We start from the raw sequence: 21,158 nt of genomic DNA on the forward strand, positions 1-21,158 counted from the left end.
CTGAATGAAACCCAGACATCTCAGAATATTATATTTCTATTAACAAATGATTTACAGAGATATAAAAATGCTTGGTAGATATAGCTGTAGAAAACTTGGGACTGAAAAGCCTGTGCTCTGATTCAGTAAGAAGAGGTTGCAGACATTTCAGTGAGTTCAGGAGGGTGCTGGTTTCAAGATCTTAAATTTTGTTTTCACATGTGTGAGACCAGCAGAACAGCTGGGAGAGAGGAGAGAAAGTACGATACAGAAAAGTAGATGGAAACAAATGACAAATATATACACAGAAAGTTTAGGAAAGGAAAATTAAGGAAGGGAAGAACAACGAAGGTATGCAATATAAATAAAGGACTAGAGAACTATTCAAACAATTACCAAATCTGATGGAAGTAGCACTATAACTGAATATGCATTCATGATTCATGCTCATTTTCTGCTGAGCTAACTGTAAAGACTGACTTGAACACCTTTGCTGGAAAAGCTTTGACCTTCCAGAGTCTATTGAACCAGAACTCCCACTTCTCACATCTTCCTCTGAACACTCCTTTGGGTATGGGTAGAGAGAAATAAACAGGGGGATTAATTGGAATGCGAGTCATTTTCTGGCAGCTTTAATGAGTTGGCAGTTTGCAGTCGCTTGGGGACAACTTATGGGTCCCGAAGGCCATTCCAGTTTCCCCCATTATAGAAGCAGAGGATCAAGGGACATTCCTTCTGAGCATCTTGTCCACAGAATAATAAAATACAGCAGAAAAAAAATGGATCTTTAAATTCTAGCTTTCACCTTTTCATAAGACAACCATTTTATCACCATTTTATTGAAGGAACACAACGACTTCCCTTAGACATATATTAAACTAAAAGTTATGTAGAATTTTTTTCCTCTGCTGTGTTTTATCCATTCTTCCCTTAAACCCTAATTCTACAGTTAATCTGACAGGATATTTGCATCTGCTGGTGATCATCGTTTAGAAAGCCAGCTGCATGCATGAGGGTAGATGCTTACATTTATCCAGAAATCCCAAATTGCAATAGATAGGCCAATATGTGTAGATAAGGCAGGGACTGGGGCTTTGTTTGATTAAAAACTTGCAACTTGTTGATACAAATATCCTTATCTTTTATGAGGAAAAGCATAAGAAAAACTTGGCAAAGGATAAAAATATTATTTTAAAAATACAAGATTTTTAAAAATATGTGAGTTCGATATAGAATAAAATATGTTGTATCAATTTTTTCATCCTCAGAATAATCTAGTAAGGTTTAATAATCCTCTGCAAGATAAATACCCATATATCCTTACATTTGTAATGCTAAAAAGGCTCCAAGTATCAATGTAATAGCAGGATAAATTTTTAACATTGCAAAAGCTTTGACTGACTAATGATTTGAAAGGGTCTCCAGTAAGTGTTAAAAATGTTTGCTAAAGGAATTAAGTTAAAAAAAGAAAATTCATCTTTATGTATGTCTCAAGGATTAGACACCAATCCAGCCAAGAGAAAATCATGGTGGACACAGCAGACAATCCTAAACTGCATATCAGAACACTGAATACCTCTCCTGCCTCCACCGGAATGAGAAAATAGAAAATAATAGCTACTGAACACAGTATTGTTTGCTAGAAAGGGAGGAAGAACTAAAGATCAGTCTGAAAGCTACTAACAACATCAGGTAGTTTCTCATAGATGAGATAGGAAGGGAAGAAATTAAATGCAAAACTTAAATTTTCCTAAAGATTCAGTAAATGAAAGACTGGGGGGAAAAAAAAAGGCATTGTATTCTTAAGAGCCACTGTAAAAAAATAAATCATGTACGTTTAGGATATAATGGTGTTTAATAAGCATTATGTATACAGGAACATTAGATAGATGGCACAGAAAAAGACCTTAATTAATCCAATTGGATTCATTTTTTCAAAATGTGTGCAATGAAGAAAATAATTAGAAACAGCTATTTGTATACTGCAGAAGACAGAGATTATTTGTAGTCACAAATACACTATGTCAAATTCTAATTGCAGCTGCACACATAAAACCTAATTAAAGGGGCATTGTGTGGATTCAAAAGCAACTAAATAACTACAGCGTTTCAAACACTTATTCCACAAAAAGGTCTACCTAGACCTTTTTTCAAGTAGCCTATTGACAGGGTTCTAAAACTTAGATTTGCCTGTAAAAAATGGAAGTCCCAGTGTTCTGTTTTCTTTTACTGATTTTATTTAAATGTGGAGTATCACAACATGTGGCCTATCTTCTGCGACTTCACTCTATCATCTCCCAATTTTTGAAGGATATATACAAATGAAAACCAACAAAAGAAACGGACTGAAGCATTATTAGGAATTTGTCAAATTTATCAAAGGAACTTATCAACATTTATCGTTCTTTTTTTTTCTAGGTAGAAAGGAAGAAGAGTCAATTAACACAACATGCTCTTCTGTTCATATTCACTGTAGTCAGCGGAGACTTAACAGCATTGCAGTTCTCTCTGCAAGGTTAATTATAAGGCTATGAATACTAAGAATTTATTTTTACACCATAATTTTACATATGAGAATTACTTAGGTCTTGATTTTACAAGTCTTTATTCATGTATGTAAGCATATGTATGTGTCCTGGCATATCAAGGCTTTTCTGCAATCCACTTGAAGGCAGGAGGCTCTATCTGGCAAATAAAACCCCCATACCTGTGGAGTAAATCTCCCCCAAACAGTTTCATAGGAAAGAATGGTTTACATTGATTTTCCTTGGAAAATATAAACCTCACACCTTAAGCTTGTTTTGGAAATGTGGAATTAATAGATTCTTGTCCAGAGTCAAATCAAACAAAATTGAAGAAAAAAAGTGAAGCTAAAGCTCTGCTCTTGACTTATCCTAACACCGCCAGATGACTAGGAGTGATAGCATTGTGATACAGTGCAGTTATTTCATCAGCTATGAGGTAAGTAATGATTGTTATTCGAACGCTCCTATTAACAAACTGGAGAATTTATCAGCTTCTGGGCTGGAATCCTGTCAATATGATTCAGGCTAGCTGACTTGCATGTAAATTTTTTTTCATGGAAATAATTTGTATTTGGGATTGCTGAGGAAGCAATGGCATAGGCCAATCTCAAACTGTACTAGCAGCATGCACAAGGTCAAATCCACCTCCGTGTGGCAATCTAGGACTACATAGCACTTAAATGTCTCTCAAACCTTGCCTTATGTTGCTGCCTTGCACAGGATGAAATAAACACATCCTGTAAAATATCAGTGATTATGACCAACCATTACATGCTTTTAAGCAACACAGAAGACATATACGTCTTGTCTCTCTTCAGCATGCTTCCTTCTTCAGGCGGATACTTACTTGCTGCAACATTGCATATTGTTGCAGATCAAATCAAACATTCCATTTGAAAAGGATATATATTACTGGCACTCAGAGCTGTACTGCACTTTGAAAGACAAAGCAACACTCTTTAGAGCTGTATTTGCCACCAGTGAGGCTTCTGGGTAAGGACGATTTGACATCAATCCTGAGCAAAACTACGGACAAGGAGAATACAATTGACGTTCACTAGGACAGTTATAGAAAAAGGGAAGCAAACATGGCTCTATTTGTTGATAATATTTCAAGTTTGGCTGAGTTCATTGTTAAAGACGACTTTTACAAAGGGTTCATCGTACAGTATTTTAGTGAAAAGAACAGTAAAACATTTATAGAGCTTCTGTTAAGTGCCTTAATTTGCTACCTGAGTTGAGGTCAGTGGGGATATGTATTTTTAAGGGGGATACAGATTATTTGATTTTTGGCACAGTGTTATCTACTTTTTTTTCTGAGGTATGAATTGTCTTGTGGGACACACGCTGATCAACTTCTGCTGTCCCAGAGGACACTATGCCTGTGTCCAAACGCTCCGCGAACCTTTATGAGTTGCGATACAAACTGGACTGACCTGAAACTTCCTATGCTGGGTCCCAGCTTGGGCTATCATGACAACCCTGAGTGAATGCCAAGGCCAAGTTATTGTGCACTGTCATATTATTTGGTGCAAACACACCCACGAAGGATGATTTTATGAACAGCTGGGATAGTGTATACACACTCAAGGAGAAAAGGCACCTACAAAATTCAGAATTGGAAATTAGGTAACCATTTTTCACAGGGGAAATTAGGTAACCATTTTTCAGAGAGAGACTGATTACTCACTAGAAAAAAAGTACTAAGAGAAAAGCTCCATTCCTTATTTCAGTGATGGGTGCCTTCTGGAAAGTATATCTTAGCTAAATAAAATTTATTATTTAGATCAGTGCAAATTATTTGAATCATTAGAGGATTCAAATGAATGTAATGGTGACATAGAGGGTATCAGCGCCATTAATGCTTTTAGTCCTAAACTCTGAGTTTTCTTGAAGAAGCTACTCGTTAGGCAAACAGGCTCAGAGTCAGAGAAAAGGCAGAAGACATTATATACAAAATATTAACAGCTTTCGTATAGAACAAGTGAAGTGGAATAGAAAGGCTAGTTTAAGTAATAAAAATGCAGTGTATTGTTATTTGTCACACCCCAACATCACTTATTTTCACCAAATAATGGAATAACACCCTAAACATTCTAAATACCCCAACATTCATTTTTTGTTTTCTAGGACTGCATGCTCAATTTACAAATAGTAAGACTTGAAGTTTTAACACTAACTAGAGCTGTCATATATTTAATGTCTGAGAGTAAACATCTATGGATGATTCAGGCAAATTAAGTTCATCTTTTCAGATGATTTTAGGAACATGTTGGGTCTAATAAAAAAAATTCTACACAGCTTCCTTAATTTCTCTTTGATGCCTTAGGAGAAAGACTTGTTACTAGTAAATCTACTGTAATAACCAAATGTTGGATGAATAGAGACTCTTGTTTGAGGTTTATAAATGTCTGGCATATCATTGAGACAAACTGTTAATTACATTTTAATGATGCCTAAGTAGTCAATTGAAACTGAAGGAAATTTTACATCTAAATAGCATCTTCTAAGCAAGAACTAGGAAAACTTTGACATTTAGGTTAATGACACTCTAATCACCAGAGAGAGAATTGGTCTCCAAAATTATCATATTCTCTCATGAAACTTTTCAGAGTGAAATGTATTATTCAGTAATCTATTCTTTGCATGTAAATTGCTCTAAAATAGTGTAGCACACTGCAGTGTGTTTGTAACTCTATGAGCCTAGAGCAGGGTCAGTGCACATGCTTGCTACTCAGGGAGCAGGTGGCCAGGACACCTGGTGGACCATTAGTACCTACTGGCTGCAGCAGCTGACAATTTCAAACATCATGCTGCTTCATCCCTGCGGTAGGGGCATCCTTGCTGAATTACCGATGAAGTTGAATACATTGAAAAAATGCAAAATTAGAATTTTAGCATTCTAAGTTTTTTTTTTTTCACTTAAGAGATTAATTCAACTGAAAGAAATACCATGGATAACATTTTAACAGGAATCCATCCTTTTATAAGAACTTCTATCGAATTTTAGTTTACTAACTCAAAGCTAATTGTAAACTCTGGTGACGTTAATGAGTACTGTGAGAATGTGTCGATCACAATGATGAATCAGACCTCTGGTTTCATGTCAAGGGAAGAATCCTTGCTCTCCTGCACCAGAACTACCATTGAACTGAAAGAGAAGTTCACTGAGCTGTTAACAGGGCTGAAAGCCATTTCACTTGACTTACGCATATAAGAGAGAAACACAAGTTCAGTATGTGGTATTGTTCCTGCTTTATAGAAAAGGGAATTGGCTCTGGGATCACTGTTTTGTGTTTTTTTTTTCCTAAGGAAGTAACAAAGCCAACATAAAGAAAGCTCTCCCAGACCTGAAACGTAATACAGAGGAGTACTTCCCTGCTTTAGCCTATCCCCTAACTATCCTTCTGGTGGGCCTGGTTCTCTTGGGGTTTTATGTCCTAATCCAAACTAGCCATAGAAATCCTTACAAGGCGAAGAGCTCTGCTCTCACTGTTCCAGAGACGGGGCTCACTGTCTCTGCAGGTTTGTAGGGCCTGTTTAGCAGTAAAAAGGAATCAAATGCTTGGACTTAAATCTTACTGCTATATCATGAGATTGCAAACGATTCTCAGACTTCTCTTAATACCTCTTATAAAGACCTCATACACATTACTATCATCCTTAATGTTACACAGCATAGTATTCCCATTTGCACTACCCAGATCAGTAATCTTGCAGCTACTGTATGTATTTGAAGGCTCTACTTCCAGAGGGAGTTAGGTGTTGTTAAGTGTTGGCAAAAAGAAATCTGACCTTCTGAGACAAATTTTTCATTTAAATGACTTTCTGGACTGTTTCAACTTAATACTTTCCAAGGTAAGACATGCAAATATGTGACTGCATTTTTTACACGGAAATGTTAATTCTATTACATCCTATTGATAGCTTGGCACCCTAATGACTATCATATACATGAGATTCTACTGAATTATCTCTAGCACAAAATGTTATATTTCTCCCATATTACAGTTCCTCTACAAGTATATTTTTTATATGTGTATATATATATATAAACTAGCAATATCTGTTAATCTTTCTCTGATAGTAACTTAAGAGAAATCTTAAAAGCAGTTGTAAGGATTCCTAAGTGAGAAGCTATGATGACAGACAAATCTAAAGGAATGGGGAAAAAATTAAAAATCTTCATGACATAGGCATATAACATATACTTAGGATAAATAGTATACAGTTCAGACTAGATGAATAGCCATAGCCACAAAGGAAAGATTACTTTCCTTCCACCAGAGACCATTTTGGTTATATCTAATCCATAAAGAACGAAGGACAGACAGACACAGGAGAAAAAAAGGAAAGACTTGAAAAGCAGAAAGCATGGAAAAGTCTAATTGTGTGAGATTAGACAGAAGTCTAATAACAGAGTGTCTGTACACCTACTATTTCGAGATCCAAAACTTGGTAGCCACTGTCATATATGAAGTAGTCATGTCATGTATGCAGTAGTATGTACTGAGGCTTATGGTATTTCATCCAGTTTAAGGAACTAACATATGAGAAAGTGAACAAAGTGAACACATTTGTCCCTTCAAAGTGATCTCAATACTGTGGTACCTTCAGTCCTCAGAGCTGGAAGATAAATAGGGACTGCAAAAAATAGGCTGCTGAAAATTCAATTATATTCTTTACGAATGGTAATGATGGTCTCAAAAATGCTTTCTAGATTTAGTAAAAAAGCATAGTAATGTACTCTTTACATCCATATATTTCTAAATGACGAACGAGTGATGAAAACGTATAGATAAGAAATACAGGGACAAGACTTATCAACGGCAATATCCCTGTGAATGTTATTGTGAGTTTCTTAATTGAATTTAAAATGTTTCTTCTCTCTCAGCTAGCACAATGAATGACTGCTTCTCTATCTTTAATTGCTAAATTGAGGCGGATTTAAATGGAACACTTACATTTGTACATTACATGGATGTGTACATTTAAAGTTATATTTCATCAGGAGCTGATTAAAAATATTCTACACGTAAATTTAAAGAGAAGTTGAAACATTATCCCTAGATTCTTTGGATTAGAATTGCAAATTCTCCTGAAACTTTGCAAAGGAACATTAAAATACTGAAAGAAACCTGAAAACCCTACAAATTTTAAAAACGAGGCTTTCAGAATCCAAATAATAGCACTAAAGTTAATGGTTATGGATGAAAAATAAACCTGTTTGTTTACAGAATGAATTTGCAAAGTCATTTTTAAGTACCGTCTTTTTTCTCTGACACCCTTTAATTACACTGGAACTGTGATGCTGCCAAGAGGTTTCTTTTGTGTTTGTAGCTTTATTTTAATAGTTCTCCTTAGCTTCTGGCAGCTGCTGTGAGTCAGTGTACTGGTTTTACAAGGAGGTGCACCAAAGACAGCATTAAATTATTATATAATTTACGCGAACAAAAAGCTAGGTTGCCATTTGCTGACAAGCAAAAAGAAAGTGAAGCTGCTAGGGTTTATGGGGAGCCTTTGACTTCTATAGACAGAAATAATCATGTGTTCAACAGATAATGCAAAATATCTTTTTTTCCCTTCTGAAAAATCTACGTAGTGAGTCATTAAATGCCTGCCTATTTTTTAAGAATTGCACAGAAGGCAAACAGCACAGAATTAATGACAATGTGAAATAGAAAATGTCTTTCTCATAAACCTATATTCTTTCACAAGTGAAACACTATTGTACAGTTGACAGACTCTAAATATTTTTCCCTGTATTTTATATGCAGCTTTAAAAACTTTTACACTGGAAAAAAGCACGCTAAGTGATAAACTGCCATAGTAGATGGTCTTGCTTCTCTTACATGTCTGCATAAAACCAACACAAAACCTGACATGTGAATCAAGTTTGAGCCAATGAAAGTCACATGAAAAGGGTACTCACTTTTTCTTTAGTCTTCGGTCCTTTTCTGCTTGGGTTCCAAGTTTGCCTAATCCCAGAGATTCCTGAGCTGCTGCCTCTGTTTCCATGTAACCTCCTGGAAAACAAACCAAACCCAACCCCACTGTATTTTCCCATAGCTCTTTGCCAGTTGTTCCCCTCCTCAACCCTTCAATCCTCCTCCCACCTGTCACCATTATCTATGTTTGTTTCCTTAAGCCATGTCATCTGGTGTTTCTGGAGAACATCTATCACCTACAGAAGTAAATTCTGGCAAGTGTTTACTACATGGAAAAGAGTAGAAGTAGAGGGAAAAATTGGTTCCTCCTCCTTGTGTTTAGCAGAAATGTATGAGAAGAGCAGCCTGATCTCCTTTGCCCATTTTTATTTGCCTCCTAAGGTTCAGTCTCATGGTCCTAAGTAAGCAATGCCCTCACCATTTTTTAATCTTAGTTGGGAAATGTACAAATCAAAGTGCTATCTCAAGAACCGTCTCATTATTATTGATGTAATACAGCATCACTTAATGTTGTAATACTAAAGTCTTCATTTAGCTCTCATAGTCTTGGAGAGTTTGATGTTATCTCTGCAAACTCCCAAGCCAGAGATGACGCAAAGAATCTGTCAGAGAAATAAAAAGCCTCCTAGGTCTCCCTGGAGGTGCCTCGTAGGCATCTAATTCCTGTCGAAGTCATGGGAATTTGAATAACTTGCACAGAGTGACAAGTGAAGCTTGCAGTAAGCCAGGACACCTGGACCAAAATAAAATCGTACTATAAACTAAGGACACGACTGGTGTGGTATGATCCATGCTGATCACACAATATGTCCGCTAACATGACTTTCCTGGTGCAGAAGTGAAAAGATGCTCTGACTTTTTTATCGCTGCATGGATTCAAGGAAGAAGGGACCTGCTCATGGAGCTGTCAGTACAGTCTCCTGGTTCTGGCTCCACGCTGTCCTCTCATTTGCACATGTATACGTGCAGACAGAAAGGCTGCAGCACTTCTTTGAAGGCTGCTTTCCTCCTGTGCTGCTATTCAGAAGGTGTGTAACTGGCACAAGAAGGAAGACAACAGTGCAGTAAATGTTGGTGCTTAACTCCATTTGGCAATGGAAATTTTTTATTTCTCAGCTAATGGATGGTGAACGATTGTAGAGTGGACATTGGCATAATTAAGAAAGCACAGTATAAATTGAAAGATTTCTATTCTGATTCATTGATTTTAACCATAAAATAATGCGTAAATGTTATATAGTGAAATAGCATCACAGCCTTTTACAAGTCACATTCATACGTGCACCTCAATCAAGTGAGAGCAAAACCTACTGCTGTATCATGTTTATGATGTTAACTTAGAAAAGCCTGGTTTTAAGCTGTCCTTTCAAAGCAAGTGTAGTTTTAACACTCCTGCTTGTCTAGACCAAATTTTTCTTTATAAAAGAGGACATTACTTCTGCAAGTCTCATGATGAGAATGATACCTCCAATCACAAATGCAGAAAACATGAACGTATACTTTGCTTTACTTCATCTGCCTTTCAAAGTTTTACAGAGTATCTCGTGAAATGTTTCTTGCTGACTCTGGAGTAAGTTTTTAATTTAGCAAACTGCTGTATCAATATATCACACCCTTCTGAGAGAGCGGCTCACAGTATGTTAGCTAGAGAGGGTATGGGTGTAGTGCAATGAGTGTTTATCACAGATTGGAAAGTGTTCTTGGCATAATGGACTTCACCACAAGACAAACACATCTGGCCCTTTGAATAACCCTGGGTACGTTGTATTGGATGTAGTGATTGTGCCTGTCAGTATCTTAGGCATGCAGATTGCCATGATACATGTTTTCTAACAAGCTGACCTTTGCATACACCATACAGATCAGCTTGCCTGGGCAGGGCTAAAAATCCCTGCAACGTATTGTTTGTTTTAGGGACTGGAATATTTAAAATGCAACATGGGGAGAATATTTAAGTGTCTAGTGTGGTATTCCCCAAGAGAGAGAAGACTGGATAAGTTTAAAATCAAACAAACAAATAGATATAAAAAGAAATGAAAGGCACTTGTGCTCTCTGTAACATTCCTTCTCCCTTCTCCAATAATTAAAAGAAATCTTGAAGAATCTAGAAATCCCGAATCTTGATTCTAAGAAAGATCTCCTAAGGCATGAATTTGCCTTTGAACAATAACACAAAATGGTTTAGCAGAGATGGTAAAAAGTAGCAAATTATAAAAACCCGAAACTCTGGCAAGTTTAGCAATTAAAAACTAATAATTTCAGAGTTTTGCAAGGCACGCAGAGCAAGGAAATCTTTTGGGTGATAGCCTGGCTCTGTTGAAGTTAGTGATAAAACTTTGGAGGTTCCAATATTGCTTCTTAAATATGAGTATATATTACATGTGATTTTAGAGATTTTATAGAATCCGTTACAGAAGTATTATGTGTACTTACAAGGTTTAATATCACTGGGATCCCTAATATCCTCTCTGCATTGACATGAACTTTAAGTGTAATTGTGTGCATGTGCAAATACACAGATAAGAAAACAAATTAATTTTTCTGAGGCTCAAAATTATCTTTATTACCTCTTCAGTATTTGATGTGCTATTGAAGAAAAGGTATTTTCCATATTCAAAAATATAACAAGTATGTATCTATATCAAATTAGAATGTTTAATTTAAGCAAGGAATTAAATGAGATTCTTTTATTGATTTTGCATTATAAATTTAGGTTATGAAAACCATACAAATATACTGCAGTGCAGTGATGATAGGACTTACTATCTAGATTTCTGTGATATAGTATCTTACTATAAATAGAACTATTAATTATATATCTGCACAGATAGTGTACCTGTCATGGAATTGATTCAAGCACTACCATGATTGCTGTTCTTTAAATTTTGTTTTGGCTTTAAAGTACTGCCATTTAATGGAAACTGCCACTCAATTTTTTTTTTTTCTTTTGATATCTTAAAAATTAAGATGAGAAAAACTACTCTATAATTCAGCTGCTCAACGTTGTTTCATTTTCTAAAAATATTTTGCTCCTAATTTTCGGTCAGTTAACAGTCCTGCTGTTAATTTTATACATGCTTGTAAACCTAGTTTGCTTAATTAAAATGTGCATTTTACTGAAATCTTTGCTGTTGAGCTAAAGGATGGAAGCCACAGAAATTTAATTTAATTGCAAATCTTCACTAATATCTTTTTGCAATTTCATGAGCTAGTGTTGGGAATTACAAATAGGCTTTATCCAATTATACGTAGGTCTTATTACTCATGTTGCGTATTATTAAGAAATTAATCAATTGCCAGATTACATTGCTCCTGAGACAATCTTTAAAGTTGTTATTTTATTTTTGTTCCACATTGCAAGGAACTGCAGGGAAGACCAACACATTTATTACATCTTTGTCCTCTATGTTCCTGAGTTACTGTGAAATCATAGATTATTATGCATAATCCATCAGTATCAATAAAATTGGTTTTATGGAATGTAAATGTGAATTAATAACGCAGTCTAAAGTTATAAAATTCTCCATCAGTGCAGATGTTGACATGAAGGTGTGCTTGAGAGACTCATTTAATAGATTCTGAAATACATTAAACTATGAAAAAGACTGAATAAATCAGTTTTATTCTTCCCATTGTAAGAAAAAAGGTAATTTAAAATGCGATTAGAAATTGGTTATTTTTTTTTCAAGAACACAAGGTTCTCACAGGCAGAGAGGAGAAAGGTTGGAGTATAAATGGAGAATGCTCTGTTATTTGATTTTACTCTGATACTTTTACCTTAATATTACCTTATTTTATTCTGTATGATTTTAGTGATGGGTTTGTTAATTGTGATAAGGACATATTTTAATATGAATTTAGCTTTTTAATTTCAGGCTTACCTATTGCTTAAGCATTTACAGTTACTGCAAACTCTTAAAATTCTTTTACAGGTGTTACGTGGTCACCATGGCAGTAAAAATTTAGTGCCTCACAAATTCGTACTATGTGACATCTTCGTGACTAAGAAAGAGCTAGTATTTCTATTTTACTGACACATCTATACCAATTTGATGCTTGTGTTGGCATGTGTATATATGCTAATCTTAATCTAGCTAAATCAGATAGCCTAGCAACATAGACTAAGGATGTATTTGCCCATCTGGGCATGCAGACTATGAGCCTTTGCTGAAGACTCTCACTTCACCTTCGATTGCTTATGCTACCTAAGGTAGTTAAATGAAATTATGCTACGACTGGTTTTTTTTTTGCATGTGGTATAGACTTATCCTACAGAGTATCACAGAGGAAAATTTTCAGTAGGAATGAATTAGACTAAAGTCTTGACAACGAAAAAGGGCAGAAGAAGTAGGAAGAAAACAAAGCATTGCTGTGAGCAGCATAGCTAATGGAAAGAGTATGGTGAGGACATTCAGCGATAGGCACTAGCAGACGTCCATTGACACAATGAAACCTGAAAAGCAACTACATTTACTTGCAAGGACCTTCCATATCACAGTTACACCCCTTATAGTGGTTTATTACTTACTACTTTCTCACCTCCTCTTTCTTTTGATTATTTAAGAATACACTGTTAGCACTTTTATGCTAATTCAAGAGAGTATTGAAGCAGTAGGTTCAGTGAAGAGGATGACTCTAGTAATTTGTGCCAGAAGTCTCTCTTCATTTGCATTATAGTCATAGCAAACGCCTGACAAATATAATTGCTGATAGCAATGAAGTTTAATGGGAAGGTTCTGCCAGACTAAAGAGAAAAATAAGCAGACTGGAAAACTGAAAAGAAGCAAAATTAAAAATGGAAAAACGACTGTGAAATGGTGATCTTGGCTTGTTACCACTAATTCCTTACTGAGCTGTCCAAGTCGAGCCTTCTCTTTTTTACCGAACAAACGTCCTATTGAAGACTTGATTCCTTTCTTCTTGGGAGCTTTGTGCAGGGAGTCCTGGCTGCTATTGACACTGCCAAGACCAATGCTGTCTGGCTCCAGTGAAGCAGGCAAACTACTACAAAATGATAACAAAGCAATTGAATAGATAACGTCAAAATTTGCAGGTAATTTTTCATTTTCTTCTGAGCAGATCTGAAAACAAATTAATTGGTTACACTTCAGTAATCATCTCCCCACAAGTGAAACAATCACATCTTCTTCCTTAAATGATTTAGAAACGTGAAGAAATCAGGTCATTTTGGAATAGTTAAACAAAAATGTGATTTGAAAAGAATAATATGCGGTAAAACAGTGAACTACCAATTCATGTTACAAATATCTTACCTTCTGGCATCATTGTGGTATGAAGAAGGAAGGGTATGAGTCATTCTGATAGCTCTGGGTGTTGGGGGAGGAGAAGTTTCACATTTGATTGTGGCTTTATCTTCACGCCCATCTTCTTCAACTACTGCAATCTGGGGGAGAGAGACTCCATGAGAGATTAGCTTTTCAAGAAAGTTTCAACATACGCTGCACGAATTTGTCAAATGAACTGAAGCATGTATGGATTGAAGTGCAATTTTTTGAGCAAATTGTAAGGATTCCTATTTTTGAAAGAGACTATTGGGAAAGAGCAATTGCCTAAATATGGCAGATTAAAGTACGTATTTGAAAGAAAAGAGATTACACTTGGAGAAGAAATTAATTCCTTTTATGCCAAACAGGTTGATCTACTAAAGGTCTAAACATGAAAATAACCTCAGACATGAGCAGGTCTCTTGCATTAAACAAACAGGATTATTCAAATAAACAAAGTTTCTCAGGGATGTAAGGGAGAGGGTAAATACAGACATAAACAGGAACACTCTCTCCATAGCTTGTTAACAGAATGGTCAGGATGCTTGAAAATAAGCATGAACAAAAAGTTTTGTCACAGAATATAATGATTTATGGTAAATGCCGTCTCCTCTCACGTAAAGATAAATCCCATATTCAGTGCCAATTCTGTAAACAACTTTATATTGCTCCAGAAGATTTCAAGCAATCTGACTCTGGTTCCTCCAGCAAGAATAATGGCCAAAAATACATTTGAAGGTAATTCTTTCGTGTTCACACTTTGTTTTTAACCGGGTTCCTTTAAGTTTGTGCCGTAGTGGCTACTACTCCAAGATATCACTGGTGGGCCTTGATTCTATGGCTTAGCTGTGATCCCTGAAAGCCTTTCCAGGTAGGATTAAAATGATTATGTTCAGGAATCGAATGAAAAGGAGCGGAAAGGATGCAGTGGCTGGCAAGGAACCCTGTTATCTAAATAGCAGAGGAATATGATAAATGTGCTCTCCCAGACTTAAAAAAACCCCCACAGTATCATACCTTTCTCCGATGTTTTCTTAGGTCACTTGGCTTAGATTGGTAACAAAAGCAACAACAACAAAAAAAGAAAGATTAATAAATCTTATTTGAGCATAACAAAATGCCACACATTCATTCTTCTCACATTCAGAAGTGGGAAGCGGAGATTTAATTAATTTAATACTATCTGTATTATATACTAATTATATACTTGGTGTCATATCATAAGATAACCCCTGACAAATATGCCATTCTGGGAAAGCAGCTATTTTTTCTAAAGTTACAATCACCTTCATTTTCATAAGCTTAGCAAAGAATAGGACATTGCAAGCTTATAGTAGCACTTTTAATTTTTGGAGTTTTCATATAAATCCTTCCACTAGCCCCACACAGATTTTTTTTTTTTTTTAGCTTTATCTAATATTACAAATGTATTGGTGTCTCACCAAGTATAAACACAAAATATCATCAACAAATACCATGTCTGAAAAAGGGGTCTTTCTCTCCAGTTATCCCATATTAATGTGACTGGCATTTTCAGTCAACGGATACAAATTCACTCATCTTCTGTACTGCAGCATTATTTGGCAGTAGAAGGCTGCTAGAACGTGTCTTTTTCAACCCCCTTTTCATTTTTGTTTTTGGTAGATGTCTCATTCATTCAAGGAAAGCTGAAGATACTCTGCAGAATTTATTTACTGCATGGACCTGGGCTGTGGAAACTGATGCAGTACTGCTCCTCCAGCCAACCCCTACAGGATCATTTGGCAATTTGGGCTCTAGAGACCAGACCTCTACAGAGCCCAACTCAAAGTTTCCACTTAGAGGATGTCTGATAGCCTGTTGTGTCTGTCCCCAGCCAGTAAGGAAAAGGAGATATTCAATACTGAACTGCTGCTGAAACAGTGCAGGGCAGAAGTGTCGTGAAATGGCTGACAAGGGTGAGCAAAGCTGTAGGCTGTGCTGTTGAGCACGCAGTGGGGTGCTACTTCTACAGCTTATGATATGTCAAAAGTTCAACTGCAACTCATACAGACATATCCATCTGAGCTTTAGCACAGCTAGAGCTGGGTGCCAGTGAGGTCATGGCAACCTGAAGTGCAGAGGCTCTGCTGTCAATTTTGTATTCGAATCTGATGAACCTACTGACCCAAAGCTACTGTGTCCAAATCAAGGCAACCAGGCAGTGCAGGTGTCTGCTGGAAGGTCAGTTTAACCATTGCCATTTATCTGTAGCCAGATTGCTTAATTTAAATGGCTGGTTAAATGGAGCCAAACTGCATATTCGGGAAGGTGCTGCTTTGGTGAAGTGGGTGGCACCGCGGCAGCCTGCGCACCCACCTCCTCCACAACAGTTTGCGTCACCAACATTTTCATTTCTGCTGTTCAGCAGTGGAAACTGAGGGCAGCAAAGAATCAGTGCGAGTCTGCCCCAACTGCTGGCCCTGACCTCCTCTCTGCTGTCTTTAGTTCCCAAGAAGACAGCAAACACCATCCTAAACTGGGAGGGGTAGAGGTGAATACAAGTAGTTGTCAGTTCCCAGGAAAAGGGAGTACTTGGCTAGATGATGGTAGACAAAAGTCCCTACTCCCAACTGAGCAGAATGAACAGCCAGGCTCCACTCCCAGCTGTTCTTGGTGACCTTTTCAGCTAGGAGAATTAATTTCTGCTTTATGATTGAGATCAAACCTCATTTTCCCTCTGCTAAGAGGCTCCACAGGGAACCAGCACTGCTGCTTCCCAGGAATGGACCACAAGGGGACATTGATGACACTCAGATTATCAGAGAAAGAGCAAACAAAAAATGGGGTTACACATATCCTATTCTCCTCACTGTATGTAGAGATCAGCAGAGTGGGCTGCTTTGATTCTCTCCTAGTGCTTAAAGGGATGAATTCACCCAGGCTCCAAACTGGTTAGTAGCCCACACTGAACACTGCACCCTTATCAATATCAGAATTGTACCTCTTGAATATGTCGACACATACTACCTTCACTTACTTGACTGTTGCACTGTTTCTTTTTGTCTAGGACCAAAATTAAATTTTTTGCAAATCCCTTTTCAAATCAAACCAGACATTTCAGAATATGTCTTCAAAGGTACAGTAATGTTAGAAATGCTTTGCATGATAATTTGATGGCTTGGTATCTATGTATGCTGCTTGCAATGTTGAAATATATCAGTTAAATGAATTATTAGAAAACAAAGCACTTATTTCAAGTGCTTGATATACTGTCATGAAGAATACATACAAAATGCTGCAAGTATAATAGTATACCAAATATAGAAGTATATCAAAATGATCATATACATGAAGTAGTAGAAGGTTTTAATGTCTTCTAGACATTTCTTGGAGGTTTGAATTCAGCAATAGTCCCACAGACTACTGTGCAATAACTGTATTACTTCAGAGCTTTTCATTAGTAAACACTTTTTACACATAAACTGATTACAGTAATTCCAATGATCAGTTCTGTTTGTTATTAATTCCACTGCCTGTGTGCTGAAGGCCCTTGATCCTCAGATCATTGTGTCCCTGGTGAATCATGCAATGCTCAAAAACACAATAACAAAAACCAAAACCACCCAAACGTCCATATTCTAGGGAATTTGCCATCTGTATGTATGATGAAGAGGTGAATAAAGAATTAGAGACATAAGCCATTCATACAGTGAAAAGATGAAGTATTTAATACTAGAAATATCACACCTAAAATTGGTATCACAAAGTTTCTTACCAGCGTCATAACCCCCATTCTGTCCATCTCCCTGGCTGGACTGCGAGGGGTGAGTTTAGGAGTTGAGTGTCCGCTGGGAGGAGATGAGCTTGCAAGTGACGATGCAGTCACTGAGCCAGTAATGGAGGTACCTTGGTGGACTCTGGCCAGATTTAAGCCTTCCAGACTCACGCTGGCCACTCTGTTCTCTATCTCTTCGGCACGCAATTCTGTCGACTCTTTCTCTTCTTGGATTAACCTTATTAAATAAAAGAAGAACACGGTTGTATTTGTCTCTGCATGCCCCAAAAGCAAAAGTAAAAAAATGTTTCCTTTCAAATGAGGTTCAGAAGAAAAAGAAAGCAAACATGAATAGCATAGATCAACTCCAAAATAATATCGAAAAGGGTATTTTTAATCACCAGAATTATAAAATTATTTTTCTTAATTCCTCCATCCTCAACAACTGTTTGAAGAATCTGCCCAACAACAAGACTTGACATATGACATTTCAGGAAGACTGGTTCCTTTGCAAAGGAGACAGTATTGGGGGGGCGGGGTTAACAATCCAATTTACCATAAGAAACTAATTCCAATCTTAAGTTGGCTTCATCTGATTTTCTGTTGCTAAAGCACAAACAGAAATTTAAAGTCAAATGAAATTGGGCCTTTAAGAAGGGGATTGCTAAAATAATCCATATTAATAAAACAAGAGAACATGCAAAACAATTTGTCCATTTCATACCTACAAATTGATGAAAAAATGACAGTTGTTTCTAAAGCATTGAGTTTTTAAGTGTATTTCATTAAAATAGCTCTCTTGTTAACAACAAATATAAGCTTCTTAAACATATATAGCCTCAGTAGGATTCTTCCACTGGGTTCTTTAGTTTTGGTTTGTAATTGTGAATGCACCTAGAATGATAAAATGTGTTTAAAATAAAACATTTGTCTATAAGTCCTTTGCCCATAACCCCATATTAGGGGTCTTTTTTTTGTGAAGAGGAGGAAAAAGTATGAAGGATCAAGGTTAAATGAGAGAATACGAAGTTTGAGGAGGCTGAAACTGTGAATCAGGCTTTTCTGAGTGAAATGAAGCAAGTACAATAAGTGAAAATGCACTGAAAATAATAACGTAATGCACTGGAAATAGAAACCTACAAATTCCTGTGCTGTGATAAATCTTCTTCCCTAACATCCATTTCAAAATTTCTATAAAATGTCTGCAGTTCTTTCTGAAATGAAGCATGGCAGAAACTTAAAGGGAAATAATATTTTGAAAGGCAATTATAACAATCTTTGTCATTTTAGTAATCTAAATTCTGAATCATCTTGTAAATAAAACAAATCTAAGGCAAAATACATTTTTAATCTCTTTTGGTATCTCTAATCATTTGATAAACCCTTATAGTGTTTGTCAAGAAAAAGAAAAAAACAAACCACGAAAATGTGAAATGCAGTACAGTTTATAAGAGTATCCTTGTAGAACCATTTTTCCTGAAATGTATAAAAAAAAAGTATACAAAATTAGTTACCTGGTTGTTTAATAATGACGGTGATGGTAATGAAGGCCTGTACTTCAGTATAAGCTTAGCAGCAGGGGAAATAAACTACTCTCAGTGGACCTGCAGTAAAAATGGCTACATACAATGTGCACCCATGCTTCCTTTGAGATAAAACTGTACCTAGCAACTAAGTCAAGATCCTGTGTTAAGTAAAACAGTGATCTGATTCAGGATGGCACAAATAATATCCAACTATGTCAGCTGCAGGTACAATTTCTTGTGAAAAACCTTTTACTGTATTACATAATTACCTGTTAAATTGCCAAAATGCTAGTATTTTTTAAAACAAATACATTTGTTGCATCTACAGCTTCCTAATTGGTCACAGTGCTTACTTTTTTTGTAATAACAGAAAATATGGATAAGGTTTTCTCTTTTACATATACTGTTTTAAGGAGATTTACCCTCCCAACAACAAAATTCCTCCTTGACTCTTTATCTTGACAGCTGTAATTAGAGATTTTAGAAAATATCAGAGTAATCCTATCTGAATGAAGAAATTCTGGGAGTAGTGAAAATGCAAAGCTGTAGATCTATAACAAAAAGTCTCCCCTGCGAACAGACAAGTTATTCAAATTCAATATATTCCAAAAGACTTCTCCCTTTAAAGTTACCTTGCTCACAGAACAACTGAGATTTGGCAAAAGGTAATCTGGTTTTGATTTATATTTCTAACGACAGTCTTTCTGCCTGTAGTATTACCAGAAAGTTGCTAATACTAATTTAATTAGTATTAGTATTTAATAATTAATAATTTAATAATCTCCTTCATCTCTTTCTAAAGAAACAGTCATGAATGAGAGGATGTTTTGCATACATCAAGTTTTTAAAAGTTAGCCTTCCTGAAAAACATTTAAGAATGCTTTAAGCCTAAAATATGGTTTCATTTATAAAACTCACTAAATTAAAATAAGTCATTGGATTCTCTATCACTCCATTAAATTTGCACAGAAATTATTACAATACATCCAATTCACTACCTATTTCCAAGCACTATAACCCAACTTGGAGCATGAAAAATCACATTCTATGCCTCCATAGAAAATCAAAACCATGTCTTAGAAAACATGGCTTATATGAGATGTAACATAGGAATAATTATCAGAAGAAAGCATGAAGAGCACTGAAATAAAAAATTTCTGATAGGACGTCATTAGTGAGTAAGAGGAGTCATGCAGAACAGTGAAAAAGACCTTGAAAAGAGGACTATGAATAGTGATCTGTCAAATTTGCCCTGTGTTAGCCTTCTCACCTATTTCTCTTCAGTTGGCCAGCAGTCCTTCACTTGGAACATTTTTTGAAAGAAATTTCTATGGTTAGGAAATGAAGATGCCATTGTTATCTTCACACAATCAGTACTCTCATATGAAAAGCGGACACATTATCAATCCTTTAAATGTACAAGTGGTTTCCTAATTGTTATGAACGGTACCTGAACTCGTGCACTAAAGGAAGCTTGAAGCTGTAATCATAAGTGCATCACAGCTAGTTCAGACTACATACCTGATTTCTTTATTGATTGCATCTAGCTGCTCCTGAAGCATCATGGCCAGAGTCTGGGCATCGGAATGGCCGCTTGGTGACAGGAGGTCCATGGAGCTGAAAAGCGTTTCTCTATCATCGTCATCGATGTCGGACATTTCAGTGTCGCTTTCAAATGGATGGCTGCTCAAAACACCAATCTGCTGAGTCCTATTCCACTCGTGATCTCCAAGTGATTTTACCTGAGCAGGAATTAGGATGTACATGGCTTATTCCATGGAAAACAATTGCAAAGTTGAACTTCTATAAAATGGGAAAGCAAAGCAACTAACATTTAAGAATACTTATTGAATGATTAATTCACCATTAATACTTGCAATATTACCGCAGATGATGTAAAGTATTTTCACATAATTTCTAATGCTGTGTAAAATTAACTATCAGGAAAATTTACACAAAAATATACCCAGAGAAGACAGACAATCAGGTATGCTTGAACTTTGATGTCTGAACTTCAACCTTTTCTGCCTTCATTTTAGTACAACAGTACTCTTGTCTGAGTATGTATAGAAAAAGACCATGCTATTTGGGCTTTTTGTTTGGGTTTTTTTTTTGGTGTGTTGTTCGGTTTTGTTGATGTAGTTGTGGGTTTTTTTTCT

General features: G+C 36.2%; 1 protein-coding gene across 8 annotated transcripts in view; it reads right to left on the reverse strand.

The window, feature by feature from the left end:
- The window catches only part of PPFIA2 (PPFI scaffold protein A2), a 356,055-nt gene that overhangs the window by 29,277 nt on the left and 305,620 nt on the right, over nucleotides 1–21,158 (reverse strand). For all 8 annotated transcript variants that reach the window (XM_076333728.1, XM_076333719.1, XM_076333708.1 and 5 more), the window contains 6 exons: nucleotides 20,521–20,741; nucleotides 17,474–17,711; nucleotides 14,755–14,784; nucleotides 13,726–13,856; nucleotides 13,302–13,456; nucleotides 8,437–8,530 (listed from right to left, as the gene is read on the reverse strand). In XM_076333728.1, coding sequence (XP_076189843.1) covers nucleotides 8,437–8,530; nucleotides 13,302–13,456; nucleotides 13,726–13,856; nucleotides 14,755–14,784; nucleotides 17,474–17,711; nucleotides 20,521–20,741 — 869 coding nt within the window. The remainder of the gene's footprint in view (nucleotides 1–8,436; nucleotides 8,531–13,301; nucleotides 13,457–13,725; nucleotides 13,857–14,754; nucleotides 14,785–17,473; nucleotides 17,712–20,520; nucleotides 20,742–21,158) is intronic.

This window comes from Aptenodytes patagonicus, chromosome 1 (assembly GCF_965638725.1).
Source record: "Aptenodytes patagonicus chromosome 1, bAptPat1.pri.cur, whole genome shotgun sequence".
In the NCBI taxonomy this organism is placed as follows: Eukaryota; Metazoa; Chordata; class Aves; order Sphenisciformes; family Spheniscidae; genus Aptenodytes; species Aptenodytes patagonicus.